Raw genomic sequence first — 14,534 nt, forward strand, 5'->3', positions numbered from 1 at the left:
ACGCCCAAGTGGGGTCGATGTTGTTGCGAGGATGAAGTAAACCAAGATGCTGTAACTTATAAATGGTGTACAGGCCTAACGGATTTCGACCCGGGCCCGTTGGTGATTGCCATGTCAATATTTCAATTCTAAAAACAAGTAGGCGCACATTTTCAGGCCTACAAAATCTGTTGACGTCTTACTTGTGTCGTATTGTTTTATTTCATAGACTTGTGCGCCTAACGTACAGATCTCCATTTGAGTAAGTGCTTTTATTCGTACAACTAGTCACCAGTTCATACTACTGCTCCGCAACCAGATGTGCACTGTCCATCAAGATCTTATTCAATCCATCACGGTGCAGACAGTTTTTAAACTTGAAGCTCTTCGCAATCTCATCGAGCTCAACTTCGCTCTTTCCACGGAAGTGTTCTGCCCATTCCTTTACAAGATACTCGGCCACCAGTATGCTGCGGGACAAGCGACCGACACGATGGGATAGTTTCCAGACTGGGAACGGATATAGGTCCTGGTTCTCCTCCGGTATCTCTTTCGTGACATGATCGATAAGAGGTTGGTATATGTGCTGGACATGAGAGGTGTCAGCACCCCAAGCGTCCACAGCAAGCCGATGCTTCTTCGCTAAGAAGTCCTTCAGCAGTGCCATGTACGGCGTTTCTTGTGAAACGTAGACCATGCCCTGGAATCCAATATCCTTGTATAACCAGATCGACCAGCTCAGACGATCCTAGTGTTATATCAGCTAACAGTGAGTGTGTATTCAGTGCCAATGTACCTCGTTGTAGATGGCCAACTGGTCTTTGAGAACCTTGTACCGTCTTTCATTGATTGCGTCTGTAGCAAGGCCATCGTACTGCTTCCTGGCGTAGACCGGGCCCCATTCGCCGTTCCAGACGCAGAGGCCGCGTTGGTCCATCCATTCCCTCTTCTTCTCGTAGCTCCTTTTCATTCTCCGTCGTTGCTCGTCGGAGCTGACATAGTCCTCTGGGCTGGCAGGGAAGCCGTATACGCTATAGTCTGCAGTTTGCATAAGATAAATCCACGGAATTGGTGATTCAAAGTATACCATGGATCGAGTACGCAGTATTCTGCCACTTCTTGTGCATATCACCGAAATGTGAAAAGTCACTTGCGAATGTGTTCCCGTCGAAGAAAATGGCATGTTCTGTGTCGACCGAGCGGATGGCGTCGTATATTTGATCGTAGAATTTGATCACAGTGGTATGCGTGGGGTCAGTGGGTTCGTTAAGTGGATTATAGCCAGCAATCCACTTGTTGTTAACATAGTGCTTAGCAAGTTCTTTCCAGAGCCAGATTGTACGATCCTGGAAATCTTTGTGCACCCAGAAATTTGCGACGTGCGTGCCAGCATCACAGTGCCAGTCAGTGTTCTGACCGCCTGGAGCAGCATGGAGATCAAGAATGGTGTAAATGCCTTGCTGGGCACAGAGGTCAATTACACGGTCAAGGTGCTTGAAACCCTCTTCTTTGAGAACACGGGGATTCATATCATCTAATAAGCACCATAAGTCCGACGAACTGCGGAACTCAAGGCACTTATGTACCTTCGAAGTGCCTGTAGTTGAAAGGTAGCCGAATGCAGTTGAGTCCAAGACTCTTGAAAAACTTGGCATCCTCCTCCTGGAAGAAGTACTCCAGAAACTTGGCCTCCCCATGAGAACCAGGAGCAATCATTCAGACGAAGATCAATTCACCTTGTTGAAGAAAAATTCTGATTTAATGGGTCCCACGACTTCAGCGAGAGCAGCACGGATCTGGAATTCGCAGCCAGGGTATCCAGAAATGAAGTTCTCCATGCTATCAGGAGATTGATAAGATACGTGTTATTGCACTCGGAAATCAGAACAACTCACTTCATCCACCCTCCGAGACCTGCCCCTCTGAGGACGACTTCTTTGCCGCCCCCGTCGACGAGATTTGTTCCAGAAACTTTCAGGTAAGAAGACATAGCAAAGGAAATGCGCAGAGCTACATGATCTTCTCTGCAACCTTAAGTACTAGAGCAGTCACGAGCCAAGGTTGAGTTAGCGGACCGTCATAAGAGTCCACGAGACAGCAGTACCACACAATCCAGGCTCCGAGGTTTACCCGTGTTCCATATTATGGACAGACATGACAAACCTGTAAGCTTAAGTTTAGTTCGAGTGGGCTCATGACTGCAGAAGCTATGCTTATCCTTGCCATACACAAAAATCTACAGAACAACCCTTCTGCGTGAGTATCGATGAGAAGAAATGGATCAGGCATAGATAGTATGTAACGATGTGATTGACCTATTTGCGCTAGTCCGTGAGTGACGGTTACATTGGGACAAGATGAGGGTATCGTGGTATTCTGTGAGAGACGCCGTAGTTGCACAATGAATAATGAAACATATCGATCAGGAAATAGATACCGTTATAAGTCTGTCTTTATGGACGTGAAACAACAGGGTCATGACGAGTCGTAAATCGACAGTGCTTCGGCCACCGTGCCGCTGAGACGAGTGTTGTCCCAGTAACCTGAACTTTCTCAGCGGTCCGAGAATCTAGGTCCACTCTTCTTCTTCGATATCCTGGCGCGTGGATCTTCTTGTACCCCCGGAATCTCGCCATTCTTTGCGAGGTGATGCCAATAGAGCCCATCCCCCGCCTTCAGCCTCCGAACAGGTGGGTCTTGGAATTCAACAGGCACTCCACTTGACTCGGGCGCGGACTCCCGGGTGCCTTGTTGTGATGAAGACTGCATCGGTTGTGAGGCTGATGTATGAGGGAACGGAGATTGAGGGAGAGGACGTGGTGAGCGGCGAGGAGAAGCTGATGTTGTGAAGAAGTATGGATCAGGCGAGGATGGGTGTGGCGTTGAGGTCAGGTCCCCGTACTCTGAGATAAGTGTGGGAATAGATTCGGAAGACGAATGAGACAAGGTAGGCGAAGGGGTAGTCTGGGAAGGGAACGGGTGTACAGTCCGCCGATAACCAGCGGGACCATCAACGGGAGACAGCGCAGAATAAGCGGACGTCAAAGGAGGAGGAGAAATAGGTGCTGTGAATTCTACTGGGATAACCCCTGGTTCGTCAAGAATATGATATCGCTCTGATGCAGTTATTTCGCTAGAATGGAAGACGAAGCGATGACCATTGGTTGCGCGATTATTCGCGGTGATTGACGACGTACACCGAGAACACTGATAAAATATGTCAACACAATCAACACTTCACACAGTTCTCACACCAGGAATCTTACTGGAATCACGATCATATAGCCGACGGCTGTACCACAAGTATGACAGCAGAGAGTCTGAGTCAGGCATTCGCACGTCCGAGGGGGGGAAGCAACGGCTGACGGACGGCATGGCGGTGGGCGAAGAGCGTCCGGATTTGTTGTGTATGCAGAACAATTTATTGGAAGTGCATCGGTCGAAAAAAGAGAGACATTAGGTCTTAGCAGCAAAACAGCCTAGAAAACAGATTATTGGGTTATTAACTGCCTCTCACATGACAAAAAATCGAAAATTCATTCAGGTCTAAAATTAACTCGCCTTCATACCGCGATTGGTGAGAAATGTGCCACAAGATTTACAGTCCAGTATCCACACTTTATGAGTGAGTTGGGAGGGCGGGAGAGATGGGGGCGGATAAGAGTTATGCTGAACCGTTGTCACATGTGTTTGCCAGGACCCAGCGGAGCCCAGGGGGGGCACTGCAAAATAACTGAACATGGAAGGTGGTGGGTGTGTACTTTGTGTGTGTACTGAGATCTGCTGGCTGGCGAGCGGATGAACTCGCTCAAAGTATGCAGGCTGGGAGTATGGGGGAATGAAAAGGTTGGTACTATTGCTATCGTAAAGAGCGTGAACGTCGTTCGGTGGTCTTTGTCCTCTTGGAGCCGGCGGGCGCAAGTAATAATTGATAGGATCGCGATTCGTCGCGTGTGCCGAACCCTGACCGGGGTCTACTGGCTGTGAGGTGTCTGCTAAAGCGATAGCAGGCATTGATCAGGCTCGACGACGAAGGGGATGATGAAGAAAGTGATAGGTCGATACTATGCGAGTATGAAAGATGGGCGGGGGAGAAAGGAGCGGAAAAATGTGCGCCTGAGAGCAGCTAGCATCTTATAATCCCATTTCCAGACGAAAGAAGAATACGATGCCAACAGCTTGTCAATAAATGCCAAGTACTGTATTCCACTACCTCCGGATTACGTTAGCATCTCCGTTCATTTCCCGGACCGCCGGCAACTATTCTTGACCAAAGCACATCCTCCATGGACTCCAATATCGCTATTCTAACCCAGTCACATAGAGTTGTTGCAGCAAAAAAACGCGAAAAAAGAAATCAGATCAAGGAAGTCCTATTCGACGAAGATGCACGCAGGTACGCATGGTACAGATCCGCGAATGCAAGACTTCACATACACTGCTCCTCGCTAGAGAGTTCCTCACCGGATTTCACAAGCGGAAGGTGGCAAAGAAAGAGGAGGCTATCAAGAAGGCGAAGCTCAGGGAAAAGCAGGAAAGACTAGACACGCGACGCGAGGTGTGTCTATGTCTTGCCTGTCGTTTGGCCATTTCCAGAAATCTAATGGTTTTAACTAGCATCGGCGAGCCTTAGCGGAGCGAGCCGCACAGAATGCTGCGGAGGTTGAGAAGGCATATGGTGCCATCATAAGTGATCAATCCCCGTGTGCGTTGTGCTGCAGATCACTGACGTTCGATAGATGATTCAGATGACGAGGACGAGGGGCTGAACTTCTCGGGGAATGACAGGGAACGGGAGGTAAACGGAGAGTATGAAGGCGAAGAACAACTTGCCACTGTTACAGTGGTCGAAGATTTTGATCCTGCCGCCTTCTTACATGATCCACCCATAACCGGCTCCGTACCAACTGATCGGTTGGACACCCCCTCCGTCACGGTCGTGAAGACAAAAGGGAAAGAAAAGCCCCATAATGATCCTTTGAAGTCAAAACGCAAGGCAAAGAAAAACGAGAAGACGAAGAGTGTCAAATACCAGACGAAGGCGGCACGTCTGGCGGAGCGCTCCAAGCAGCGGGCACGACGCACAGAGAAGGCAGAACGGGCCGGAGGAAAATCTTCGAGGAAGGGAAAACGCAGATAATTTCAGGTTATTCCCTTGTCAATCATGTATTTTCTCATTCTGCGCAGCTTGTAGTAGATTCCTTTCATTATCAACAGGTTTCTTCGGAGTAGTTACTAATTTGAATGCCGAAACCTCCGGTATCTCGGCGGTTCCGGCCGGACATATATGATGTAACCGACACGTTTGCCAAACGCGATACTCTTGTCCCGCAAGGCTTTAGCAAGACATACATTCGAGGGCTCCAGAGGAGCAGCTGGCTGCACTATGAATTCCCTCTATACGCATGGTGTCCGGCAAACAAATTCGCTTACTGCAGATCTCGAGCGGCTGCGCAATGGAGACAACTCAGCATCTCTCTTAGGTCTGTTAAATTCCCTTCTAACTTTCGAGGGGAAGGGGTTTGTATGATGCGCAAGAACTCACGGACCCGCCTCGTTAGGACAGATATCTGCCTCACTCGCTGCGATGCACCGAACCATCGAGGATTATGATTCGATGGCTAAGAGGGAAATAATAAAGGCGAAGCAGGAGAAAGGGCAAATGTGCGTAACATAGGCCACGCGTCAATAGTTTGTATCGGATTAACTTGTCTCTGTCATCGTGCAGGCGGGTGCAGAAGTTCCGCTCCGACTATGCTGAACTGAAGAGTCAGTTCGAACTACTTAAAACCGAGGCATGTCCACCAGTATTGTGTTCGGAATGGAGGTCTCACATGCAAGTGCAGAGAGCTGCGGCACAGCGAAACGAACTTCTAGGTGGCTCGTCAAGTATGCTATCTCCTTCGTCAGACACAAGACGGCGCTTCACGCCGACTGCTGCTGCCTTGAATGGCGGAGCATCCCCGTCACAACACTCTGAATCTCCTTTCCGTACGCCAACGCCACTACCAGGCTCAACACTTCGTGAAAGTCACGCATTACATGAGCACTCGTTTATCCAGAATACAGAGACAAGGTTGGATGAGTTCCTTGCCCAAGGGCGAGAAGTGCTGGATAACCTCGTGGATCAACGGAATGTTCTAAAGGGGACGCAGAAACGGCTCCTGGATGCCGCAAATACAATGGGCCTGAGCCGGGATGTTATAGGGTGGATCGAGAGAAGAAGGTAAGGAGAGCTTTCTCAGTTCTCGACCAAGACGCTGAGGTCTTGTAGCACACAGGATATGTACATCTTCTTTGGCGGCGGAGTGTTCACGTTCTTCTGTTTCTGGTTGATATGGCATTATCTAGGCTAAACCAGCCTTACTTTTCTGATGGACTTGTGTAGCCTGTACACGTACTCTACGTCTACTTATCTAGTTTGTTGTTCGTGTCGTGAGTTGCGGAACTTTCCGGACCAAAACCATAACTTCCATGCAAGGCTTCTCAGGGCGCAAACCGAACAGCTGATCGTAGGCAGTCCGAATAGAACGAAGATATAGTCGTTCCTTCTTTATTCGAACTGAACGACATTGGACGAACGTCCGACCAAGATTTTGACCGGTGCCCTTTGCTGTGATGGCCTCAGCCGGCCCTAGCCAGCCATACGACTATACAGAGGGCGCGTCGGCCATCGACATTAACGATGCCGTCGCCCGTGCACGGCGCGATTCATCATACGGTGGGGACAATGGTCAAGGCGCCATGTTTGATGGACCAGGACAGGAATCTATACCCACCAGCATGTCGAGGATGTCGTATACCGAGCATGGAATGTCAGGGAGACGAAGAAGCAGGGAGTGGTCCAGGAGCAGCAGGAAGAGCGAGGACTCTGTAGGACGTACTAGTCGGAGAATGAGCGCAGACGGTGAGGTTTCGCAGGCAACGGAGGCGACGAGGACCGAGAGCGAAGACGAGGCAGAAGAGGACGATGAAGGTCCAAGCCACAGAGGGCGTAGACGCAGGGGATCTTTATCACCTACTCACAACCGGTCCTCGGTATTCGAGAACATTGCTAACTTGTTCAGCCGTGGTGTAGGGGAGCGCAGACCTTCGCTTTCGCGACGTTCATCCGCGTCCTCGACTCGAAAATCACGACGGAGGCCCTCAGACGCAGGGTCAGAATATGCCCTTGCAGGTGGAGAGGAAGTGAACGAGCGGTGGGGATACTCGTCCGGAGAGGAAGATGACGAGACAGAGTCCAACGCGTCAAACCCTTTCCACAGCGAAATAGATTATGGTTCATACCCACCATCTCCAAGTGCAGGTTCACATCTCCCCATTTTCTCCCCTGATCCAATTTTCGGCGACGAGGTTCGCATAGACATAGACATACCTCAAGAGCCGCTAAACCCTCCGCCCCCTGGACCGCCAAGTAGGCAAACCATATACGTAGCAGAAGAGGACAATACCTTCCGTTTCGTGGGCTATGAAGTTATCATTTGGCGGCAGTGGCTCTGGCGAGTGTGCTGTGTTGCTACGTTGGGTCTTGTGGGTCTCTTGGGTCACTGGTTCCCGCGTATATGGCTGCGGTGCGTTGTACAAGAGAAGGCTTTCAGAGATATCAAGCATGGTTGCGTTGTCGTCGAGGTGCGCAATGTCATAAACCTCTTGTAGTATTTCTAAGCTATTTGCCTTCAGTCTGCACACAGAGACATTACGCTGTTCCCTGTCAAACGGCTAGCATATCCATACGTGCGATCAACGGTTTTTCCCGTCTCTCCTGCAGAGGTAGATGGACGACCACTGCTGTCGTCACGACCGAAAACAAATGGCGATAACGGCGAGGGACAAGAAATACTCGGGGACCTCCATGTCGTCGATTATAGATACTCGCGCTTTGCACTTGACGTCCAGACTGGATTATTCGGCATGATAAGGTGAGATGATTACGTTGCGCTTTCCTTGTTGCTGAGCGTCAAGCAGGGACTGGCGTGATCCAACATGGACGGGTCTGCAGTCCATCCAGAATGGGCTGTCGCAGTTTGCCAGGCATCAACGGCTAATCCTATTCGGACCGAATATTGTCGACATCGAGGGCAAATCGACGATATCGCTCCTGGTTGATGAGGTACGTTCAAGATCAATCGACCAAAGCCCCCCTCACCGTATGTTAGATTATCCACCCATTCTACGTCTTTCAAGTGGCCAGCATCATCCTTTGGTCATTGGACGACTACTATTACTATGCGTTCTGCATTGCGCTGATTTCTACGCTGAGTGTGGTGACAACCCTCATCGATACTAAGAAGGTGAGAAAACACAAGGCTGAGAATGTCAGGAAAGGCGCTCACGTTCTCCTAGACTATCAAGCGCATGCGGGAGATGTCTCGCTTCTCCTGTGACGTCATGATTTATACAGACGGTGGCTGTATGCAGCATTTTCTGCGTCCTGTGCTCTAGTTCACGATCATGCAGGGGTTGAGCGTGATTCTACTGACCTCGTACCAGGAGACATAGTAAACCTCACTGAATTACGGGCATCTCTTTTCCCCGCAGACATGCTCCTTCTCTCTGGCGACGCAATTGTGAACGAAAGTATGCTGACTGGCGAGAGTGTGCCCGTTTCGAAGAATCCAGCCAATGACGATGATATTGCTCGTTGGCGGGATCTCAAGGACGCCCAGGGTGAGCTCGCCAAGAGCTTTATGCATGCAGGGACCAGAGTGGTTCGAATCCGTGGTGCTCTGGCAAATGATGGGACCACAGGACAACCTGCCCTCGGGTTGGTCGTTAGAACAGGTAGGTCTTCTGCAGTGGGTAGGGATTATGCATTCATGAACGACAGGGTTTAATACCACCAAGGGCGCACTCGTTAGGTCCATGTTGTTCCCGAAACCGATTGGATTCAAGTTTTACCGTGATTCGATTCGCTTCATTGGTGTTCTGGCTTGTATCGCCACTCTTGGCTTTTGTGTCAGCGCTGTGCAATTTGTCCGACTTGGAGTACGTACTGCGGTGTACCCATGCAAATCCTGCTCACATGAACGCAGATTAAATGGCCAGTTATCTTGGTTCGTGCTCTCGACCTGATAACGATTGTGGTTCCACCCGCTCTTCCGGCGACCCTCTCGATTGGGACGAATTTTGCCATCGGACGTCTTCGCAAACTTGGAATCTTTTGCATATCGCCTACGCGTGTCAATATTGGTGGAAAAGTCAACGTATGTTGCTTTGACAAAACGGGCACACTCACGGAGGATGGATTGGACATCCTTGGCGTGCGCTCCCTCGACCGCAACGTACACCGTTTTGGTGAGCTCATCGACAACGTTCACGATCTACCTTCCATCCACGACCGCACGAGCTTCCTCCACGCACTTGCGACATGCCATTCTTTGAAGATGGTAGATGGAAACATTATTGGCGATCCACTGGACGTCAAGATGTTCGAGTTCACCAAGTGGACTCTTGAGGAGGGACTGGTCGCAGGAACTGGCATTATCAAAGGAAGAAGTGGCAGCGAACGGCCAGCTGCGCTTGTACAGACCGTTGTGCGACCGCCTGGGAGTGCTCAGTTCCGCTTGGAAGATGCTCTTAAGACGGGGGCGAAGGTACGCTGACATGACACGGTGCACAGCATTCTAACTGTTGGATCTCAGCATGCTCATTTCCTTGAACTCGGTGTGATCCGCACCTTCGAGTTCGTCTCAAGTCTGCGGCGGATGAGTGTTGTGGTCAAGCGGCTCAGGAGTACTAGTATGGAGATTTACGTTAAAGGGGCTCCAGAGGTCATGGTGGATATTTGCGAGAAGGATTCTTGTTAGCTTCTAATCTTCCTTGAGATTTTAGAAACTGATTATTCTGTAGTTCCACAGGATTATGACGACCTGCTCTCATACTATACAAGGCGTGGGTACCGTGTTATTGCGATGGCGGGCAAAAGTATCGAAGGTTTATCATGGCTCAAGGCTCAAAAGATGAAGCGGTCGGGTACAGTTTTTCTTTGGTTCCGTGGTTGCTCATAATTTTCATAGGGAGCAAGCGGAGTCAAATCTTCGTTTCCTCGGACTAATTATCTTTGAGAATAAGTTGAAGCCGGGGACGACTTCTGCTATCCAGACACTCCGGGCAGCTCATCTGGCATGTCGGATGATTACCGGAGACAACCCGTTGACTGCTGTTAGCGTCGCACGAGAGTGCAGTTTGGTAAGCCAAGCTGCACATGTCTTCGCTCCTGCATTCATCCACGGTGAGTAGCTAATGTTATCATCTTTCTACTCTTTGTGAGACTCCTTTTAATCTCAGGAAATGCTACTACGCCCATGTCGAAACTGGAGTGGTCCTGCATGGATGACCTCTCTTGGAAACTGGACGACTACAGCCTCAAACCATTACCTCCACCTCCACACCTTACTGTAGCAGAACATGAGGTTGAGTACCAGGATTGTGCGTTGGTTGTGACAGGTGACGTATTCAGATGGATGGTCAATCATGGTCCTCTTGAGACTGTGCAGCGGGTGAGGTCGTTGGGTCAAGGGTCACAGCGTATGAGCTTATTTTTGCCTTCAGATGCTTGTCAAGACCCAGATCTTTGCTCGAATGTCGCCCGATGAGAAAAATGAGGTTGTCGAAAGGCTGCAGACCCTGGGTTACACCGTGCTGATGTGTGGAGACGGCGCGAATGATTGTGCAGCACTCAAGGCCGCAGACGTTGGTATTTCGTTGTCCGAGGCGGAGGCGTCTGTTGCGGCCCCCTTCACCAGCAGGACGCCCGATATCAGTTGTGTCATCGAGGTCATCAAAGAGGGAAGGGCTGCGTTGGTCACCAGCTTTTCGTGTTTCAAATACATGTAATAGTGTCATCTCTCCGCTATTGCGGACCTACTGATATATTTCAAGGGCGCTGTACTCGATGATCCAGTTCACGACGGTCACTCTGCTGTATTCTTTCGCGTCGTCCTTAGGAGATTTCCAGGTATGTTCTTGACAAAAAATGTACTACTACTGAATGCGTTCCTTCAGTTCCTGTATATCGACCTGTTTATTATCATTCCGATTGCCGTTTCAAGTGAGTCAGATGTATTTTTACTTGAGGCAGTCCTAATTGGACGCAGTGGGAAGGACTCTCCCGTATCCGCGGATATATCCCAAGCGTCCCACAGCTAGCCTGGTATCAAAGAAGGTCCTAGCCAGTCTGTTTGGACAGATAATAATCACAAGCAGTGTTCAATCATGGACGTTCTTCTGGGTCAGGCGACAGGATTGGTTAGTAACGCATTTAATTGCGCTGCCGAAGGCAACTTACAGGCTTGTCCGCAACAAGGTACCTTCCACCTGATGCAGACCCTTATGGCCATGGCGCCCATCTCAAAGCCACCAACTTTGAGAACTCGACACTCTTTTTAGTATCTTGTTTCCAGTATATTCTTGTCGCAGCCGTGTTCAGCATTGGTCCTCCTTACCGCAAGTCAATGTGGACAAACGGTCTGTGCTCCGCCGTGATGGTTACTGCGCATTTCTAATCTTTTATGCCATTGTGTAGGGTGGTTGATGGCATCAGTCACTGGTTTGACGCTCCTGAATTTGCTGGTGCTGTTACAGCCTCCGAAGCCCATTAGGCTGATCCTCGAGCTGATGCCACTCCCGTTCGCTGGCAGAGCCTGGCTGGCGGTATTTGCGCTCGCCAATGTGCTTGTTTCACTTGCTTTCGAGCAATGGGCCACCCAATTCATCTCACAGGTGATTGGCGTTTTGATGAACCTGGACTTGGAGAAGAGAAGATACCGCGAGGGGAAGGCGTACAAGGCTGTGGAAGGTGGAATGCAACGCTGATTAGTATAGACGGCTGGGAGACATATATATTATGATGCTAGCCTATGCTGTTGTCAATGAAACGGGCACTGCAACTTAGCGACGTGTTGATGTGTGACCAGAAGGAATTTCCTTTTTAGCCTGACCAGTTATTAGAGGAAGCATCCTTGAATTTCAAGGGCAACGATCATTGTCTTTGCCTTAGGCCCTGGTGGCATATTCTCCTTCGCGCACTTTCTTCTGCCTTCAACGTCATCATCTCGCTGGATTAGCCGAGAAACCAAGAGCAGGACTCTTCATTCATTTAATTTGAAACACCAAGCCCTTCAGCAATAATGTTCCCAAAGCTTGCGCTTTTCTTCTACCTCGCCTTGTGTTTGCTAGGCTTAGCGAATGCACTTCCATCTGGTGAAAACGCCGCTATCGCCCGTCGCCAAGCAGCATCTTCTGTCCTTGCTGCTTCTATCCCCTCCGTCACTACGACGACCACCATCCAAACGTGAGCCAATGTCAGTTATCTCACAGTAGTTGTGGAGCTGACTTTCGCAGTGCAAATGGTCCAATGAATGAGACTTGTGTCCTCACATTCACCCCGGTTGGCAGCCAAGTCCAGGAAGTCCAGAATTGCACCATGTCGATGGGTGGGAGTGTGTTATCTAGCACTATTGTCACTCCATCTTCTACACTCAGTGTTGCGCCTTCGTCAGCCGTGAGTCGACTATTTCATGCAGGCCGTCCCGGGTGGACTTATCGAGATTGACGCATTTCGTTCCTAGGACGCTGCTATTTCAGCGACCCCTACCGTTCAAGCTGCGTTCGTCCTGCCTGGGACGTCACTACAGGTGTTGCCGGTGGGACTTGGAGTGTTTGGGAGTATCACGGGTATCACTATCATTATCGTAGCCTTGGTTACTCTCGAGCGTGTTCGTTATCGCAGGGTGGGTCCCCAGTACACTATGCGCGACCGTTTGCTGATTGGTTATCCACAGGTCTTCAGGGAACGTAGATTAGCCGAACAGGGTGCTATGATGGGTTATGGAGGCAACGTGATCGAGAACAAGGTCTAGGGTAACCCGGATTGACCAGTCGGTCACCTTTAGTCGTTCCGTTGCCTGTTTTTCAAAGACACGCCTCACCAGCATTGCTGTGCTTTGAAGAATAGTACACACCACTCTAATCCCTGGCACAATTTGAGGCTCGTTCGCATTGATGATTGGGTCCCTTAGAAGCTTGCAAGGCCCGGAGTGTACTGCAGTCAATGACTTGCTACTAAGTACGGGAGACCATGTGTGACTAGGATACTAGAGAGACCAAAGTGGTTTGCGATCATCGTCTGCACGCCAGTAAATCTCAAATATATAGGACTCCAATGACACGATGATAGAACGAACATCGGACGATACGTAGCATTAAAGTTGCCGTGGTGCAGTTCTGAACTGCCTGAACCGCACCGTTGGACAGGTTCATAGTTCGAGGGTCGAGCAAGTTATGTGAACTATCGTGAACCTGTTCGAACCATAACCGCACCATAGCGCTACTACCTCAGGTGCTTACGGGGTCCTTATCCGGGCGTTTCCGATGCACAAGTTTTGATTTGCGATTCCGCATAGTTATGGAATCAGCTGTAAACAGACTTAATATGTCAGGATATCTGGAAAAATTCACGATTAGCTAACGTAAATTCTGTAAAGGGGGTTCGTCTGAGATTCGTTCTATAAAAAAAAAGGAATCCTAAAAAGTCACGTGACGCCTTATTCTAGCCCAAGATGAACTCGAGAATTGCCGCCTGGTGGCAGTACTAGTACTATCTACAGTCTATGAGAAATGCTAAGTAAAACTAGAGCGGAAACACGAGAAAATACACTCGTAAAACATAGGCAAGCATATGTGAACGAAAATGATAGATTTGAGGGAGCTTGCATGTAAATTTACAAGTACGTGGCACCGGGCACATCCGCAGGGAGGGAGCCTGCCCAGAAGTTCGGAATTTACAAAATTTACAAAATTTACCGTGTATTTCTCACTGTCCCGCACTTTCCTCACTTTACTGACTCAAAATCACACTTTACTGGACTTTACATTAATGTATTGCACTCACACTCCCTTATCTCTACCTTCTCCTTCTCTCCCTCGAACTCATCCTACACAGCTGCCATAAACAGGTGCGGCTGTGTTCCAGTCACGTGACAGAGCTTTCCTCCGCTCTGAACCTTCTTCGTCACTGTCGTGCGCAACGCTGGAGGTGAATGCTGCCAACAACGCAACAACAACTCCCCTGGAGAAGAAATACTGTATGTCATTTTTTTTCCTCATGCTTCTCAGTACTCACATTATACAGGGCCTCTGGACTACTGCACTTCCACTCGCACCACCCATTGGAGGGTAACTTCAAGGTGAAGGCCACTGCTGGTGACACTCACTTGGGTGGTGAGGATTTCGACAACCGTCTCGTCAACCACTTCGCGCAAGAATTCAAGCGCAAGCACAAGAAGGGTGAGTCTATTTTCTAACCTAGTTATTTACTCCGGTGCTTAATGACATCGATGCAGATCTTTCCTCCAACCCTCATGTTCTCCGTCGTCTACGGGCTGCTTGCGAGCGTGCTAAGCGTACTTTGTCGTCGGCTACACAGACTTCCATTGAAATCGACTCCCTCTTCGAGGGTATCGACTTCTACACTTCCCTCACTCGTGCCCATTTCGAAGAGCTGTGCGCGGACCTGTTCCGCAGCACGCTCGAACTCATCAAGAAGGTTCTCTGGG

General features: G+C 49.6%; 7 protein-coding genes across 7 annotated transcripts; 5 read left to right on the plus strand and 2 right to left on the minus strand.

The window, feature by feature from the left end:
* Positions 1 to 216: 216 nt before the first annotated feature.
* On the minus strand, positions 217 to 2,283 carry EDB91DRAFT_618746 (glycoside hydrolase family 5 protein). Its single transcript, XM_041327905.1, has 7 exons — positions 2,084 to 2,283; positions 1,875 to 2,018; positions 1,716 to 1,818; positions 1,566 to 1,662; positions 1,067 to 1,513; positions 776 to 1,017; positions 217 to 727 (listed from the first exon to the last, which is right to left on the minus strand). Exons 2-7 carry the CDS (start codon positions 1,967 to 1,969, stop codon positions 281 to 283), a joined length of 1,431 nt encoding a protein of 476 aa, XP_041182360.1. The 5' UTR covers positions 1,970 to 2,018; positions 2,084 to 2,283; the 3' UTR covers positions 217 to 280.
* A 249-nt stretch (positions 2,284 to 2,532) lies between these two features.
* On the minus strand, positions 2,533 to 3,720 carry EDB91DRAFT_1045649 (uncharacterized protein; the record flags this gene model as incomplete). Its single annotated transcript, XM_041313205.1, has 4 exons — positions 2,533 to 3,186; positions 3,246 to 3,458; positions 3,487 to 3,491; positions 3,537 to 3,720. 4 exons carry the CDS (start codon positions 3,718 to 3,720, stop codon positions 2,533 to 2,535), a joined length of 1,056 nt encoding a protein of 351 aa, XP_041182361.1.
* A 445-nt stretch (positions 3,721 to 4,165) lies between these two features.
* Positions 4,166 to 5,288, plus strand: EDB91DRAFT_618513 (nucleolar protein 12-domain-containing protein). The gene is made up of 4 exons (XM_041327903.1): positions 4,166 to 4,375; positions 4,432 to 4,537; positions 4,597 to 4,669; positions 4,719 to 5,288. Exons 1-4 carry the CDS (start codon positions 4,266 to 4,268, stop codon positions 5,117 to 5,119), a joined length of 690 nt encoding a protein of 229 aa, XP_041182362.1. The 5' UTR covers positions 4,166 to 4,265; the 3' UTR covers positions 5,120 to 5,288.
* A 1-nt stretch (position 5,289) lies between these two features.
* Positions 5,290 to 6,466, plus strand: EDB91DRAFT_618514 (uncharacterized protein). The gene is made up of 5 exons (XM_041327904.1): positions 5,290 to 5,462; positions 5,541 to 5,643; positions 5,708 to 5,774; positions 5,826 to 6,205; positions 6,254 to 6,466. The coding sequence occupies exons 1-5, from the start codon at positions 5,366 to 5,368 to the stop codon at positions 6,333 to 6,335; spliced, it is 729 nt and encodes a 242-aa protein (XP_041182363.1). The 5' UTR covers positions 5,290 to 5,365; the 3' UTR covers positions 6,336 to 6,466.
* Positions 6,467 to 6,473: 7 nt separating this feature from the next.
* Positions 6,474 to 11,871, plus strand: EDB91DRAFT_1106577 (uncharacterized protein). The gene is made up of 18 exons (XM_041317484.1): positions 6,474 to 7,608; positions 7,660 to 7,898; positions 7,945 to 8,089; positions 8,136 to 8,270; positions 8,323 to 8,389; positions 8,437 to 8,760; positions 8,807 to 8,964; positions 9,012 to 9,572; positions 9,621 to 9,780; positions 9,829 to 9,946; positions 9,996 to 10,210; positions 10,267 to 10,478; positions 10,531 to 10,811; positions 10,861 to 10,936; positions 10,984 to 11,029; positions 11,076 to 11,226; positions 11,285 to 11,445; positions 11,504 to 11,871. Exons 1-18 carry the CDS (start codon positions 6,598 to 6,600, stop codon positions 11,791 to 11,793), a joined length of 4,350 nt encoding a protein of 1,449 aa, XP_041182364.1. The 5' UTR covers positions 6,474 to 6,597; the 3' UTR covers positions 11,794 to 11,871.
* Positions 11,872 to 12,107: 236 nt separating this feature from the next.
* On the plus strand, positions 12,108 to 12,839 carry EDB91DRAFT_1045690 (uncharacterized protein; the record flags this gene model as incomplete). The annotated part of the gene is made up of 4 exons (XM_041313207.1): positions 12,108 to 12,271; positions 12,322 to 12,481; positions 12,549 to 12,710; positions 12,762 to 12,839. 4 exons carry the CDS (start codon positions 12,108 to 12,110, stop codon positions 12,837 to 12,839), a joined length of 564 nt encoding a protein of 187 aa, XP_041182365.1.
* Positions 12,840 to 13,669: 830 nt separating this feature from the next.
* On the plus strand, positions 13,670 to 14,524 carry EDB91DRAFT_1078387 (Hsp70 protein-domain-containing protein; the record flags this gene model as incomplete). The annotated part of the gene is made up of 4 exons (XM_041315013.1): positions 13,670 to 13,706; positions 13,935 to 14,063; positions 14,095 to 14,265; positions 14,322 to 14,524. Coding segments are annotated over 4 exons (540 nt in total), but the record flags the coding sequence as incomplete, so codon positions are not given.
* Positions 14,525 to 14,534: the final 10 nt, after the last annotated feature.

This window comes from Suillus paluster, assembly GCF_016628075.1.
Source record: "Suillus paluster strain FC165 chromosome Unknown EDB91scaffold_5, whole genome shotgun sequence".
Lineage (NCBI taxonomy): Eukaryota > Fungi > Basidiomycota > Agaricomycetes > Boletales > Suillaceae > Suillus > Suillus paluster.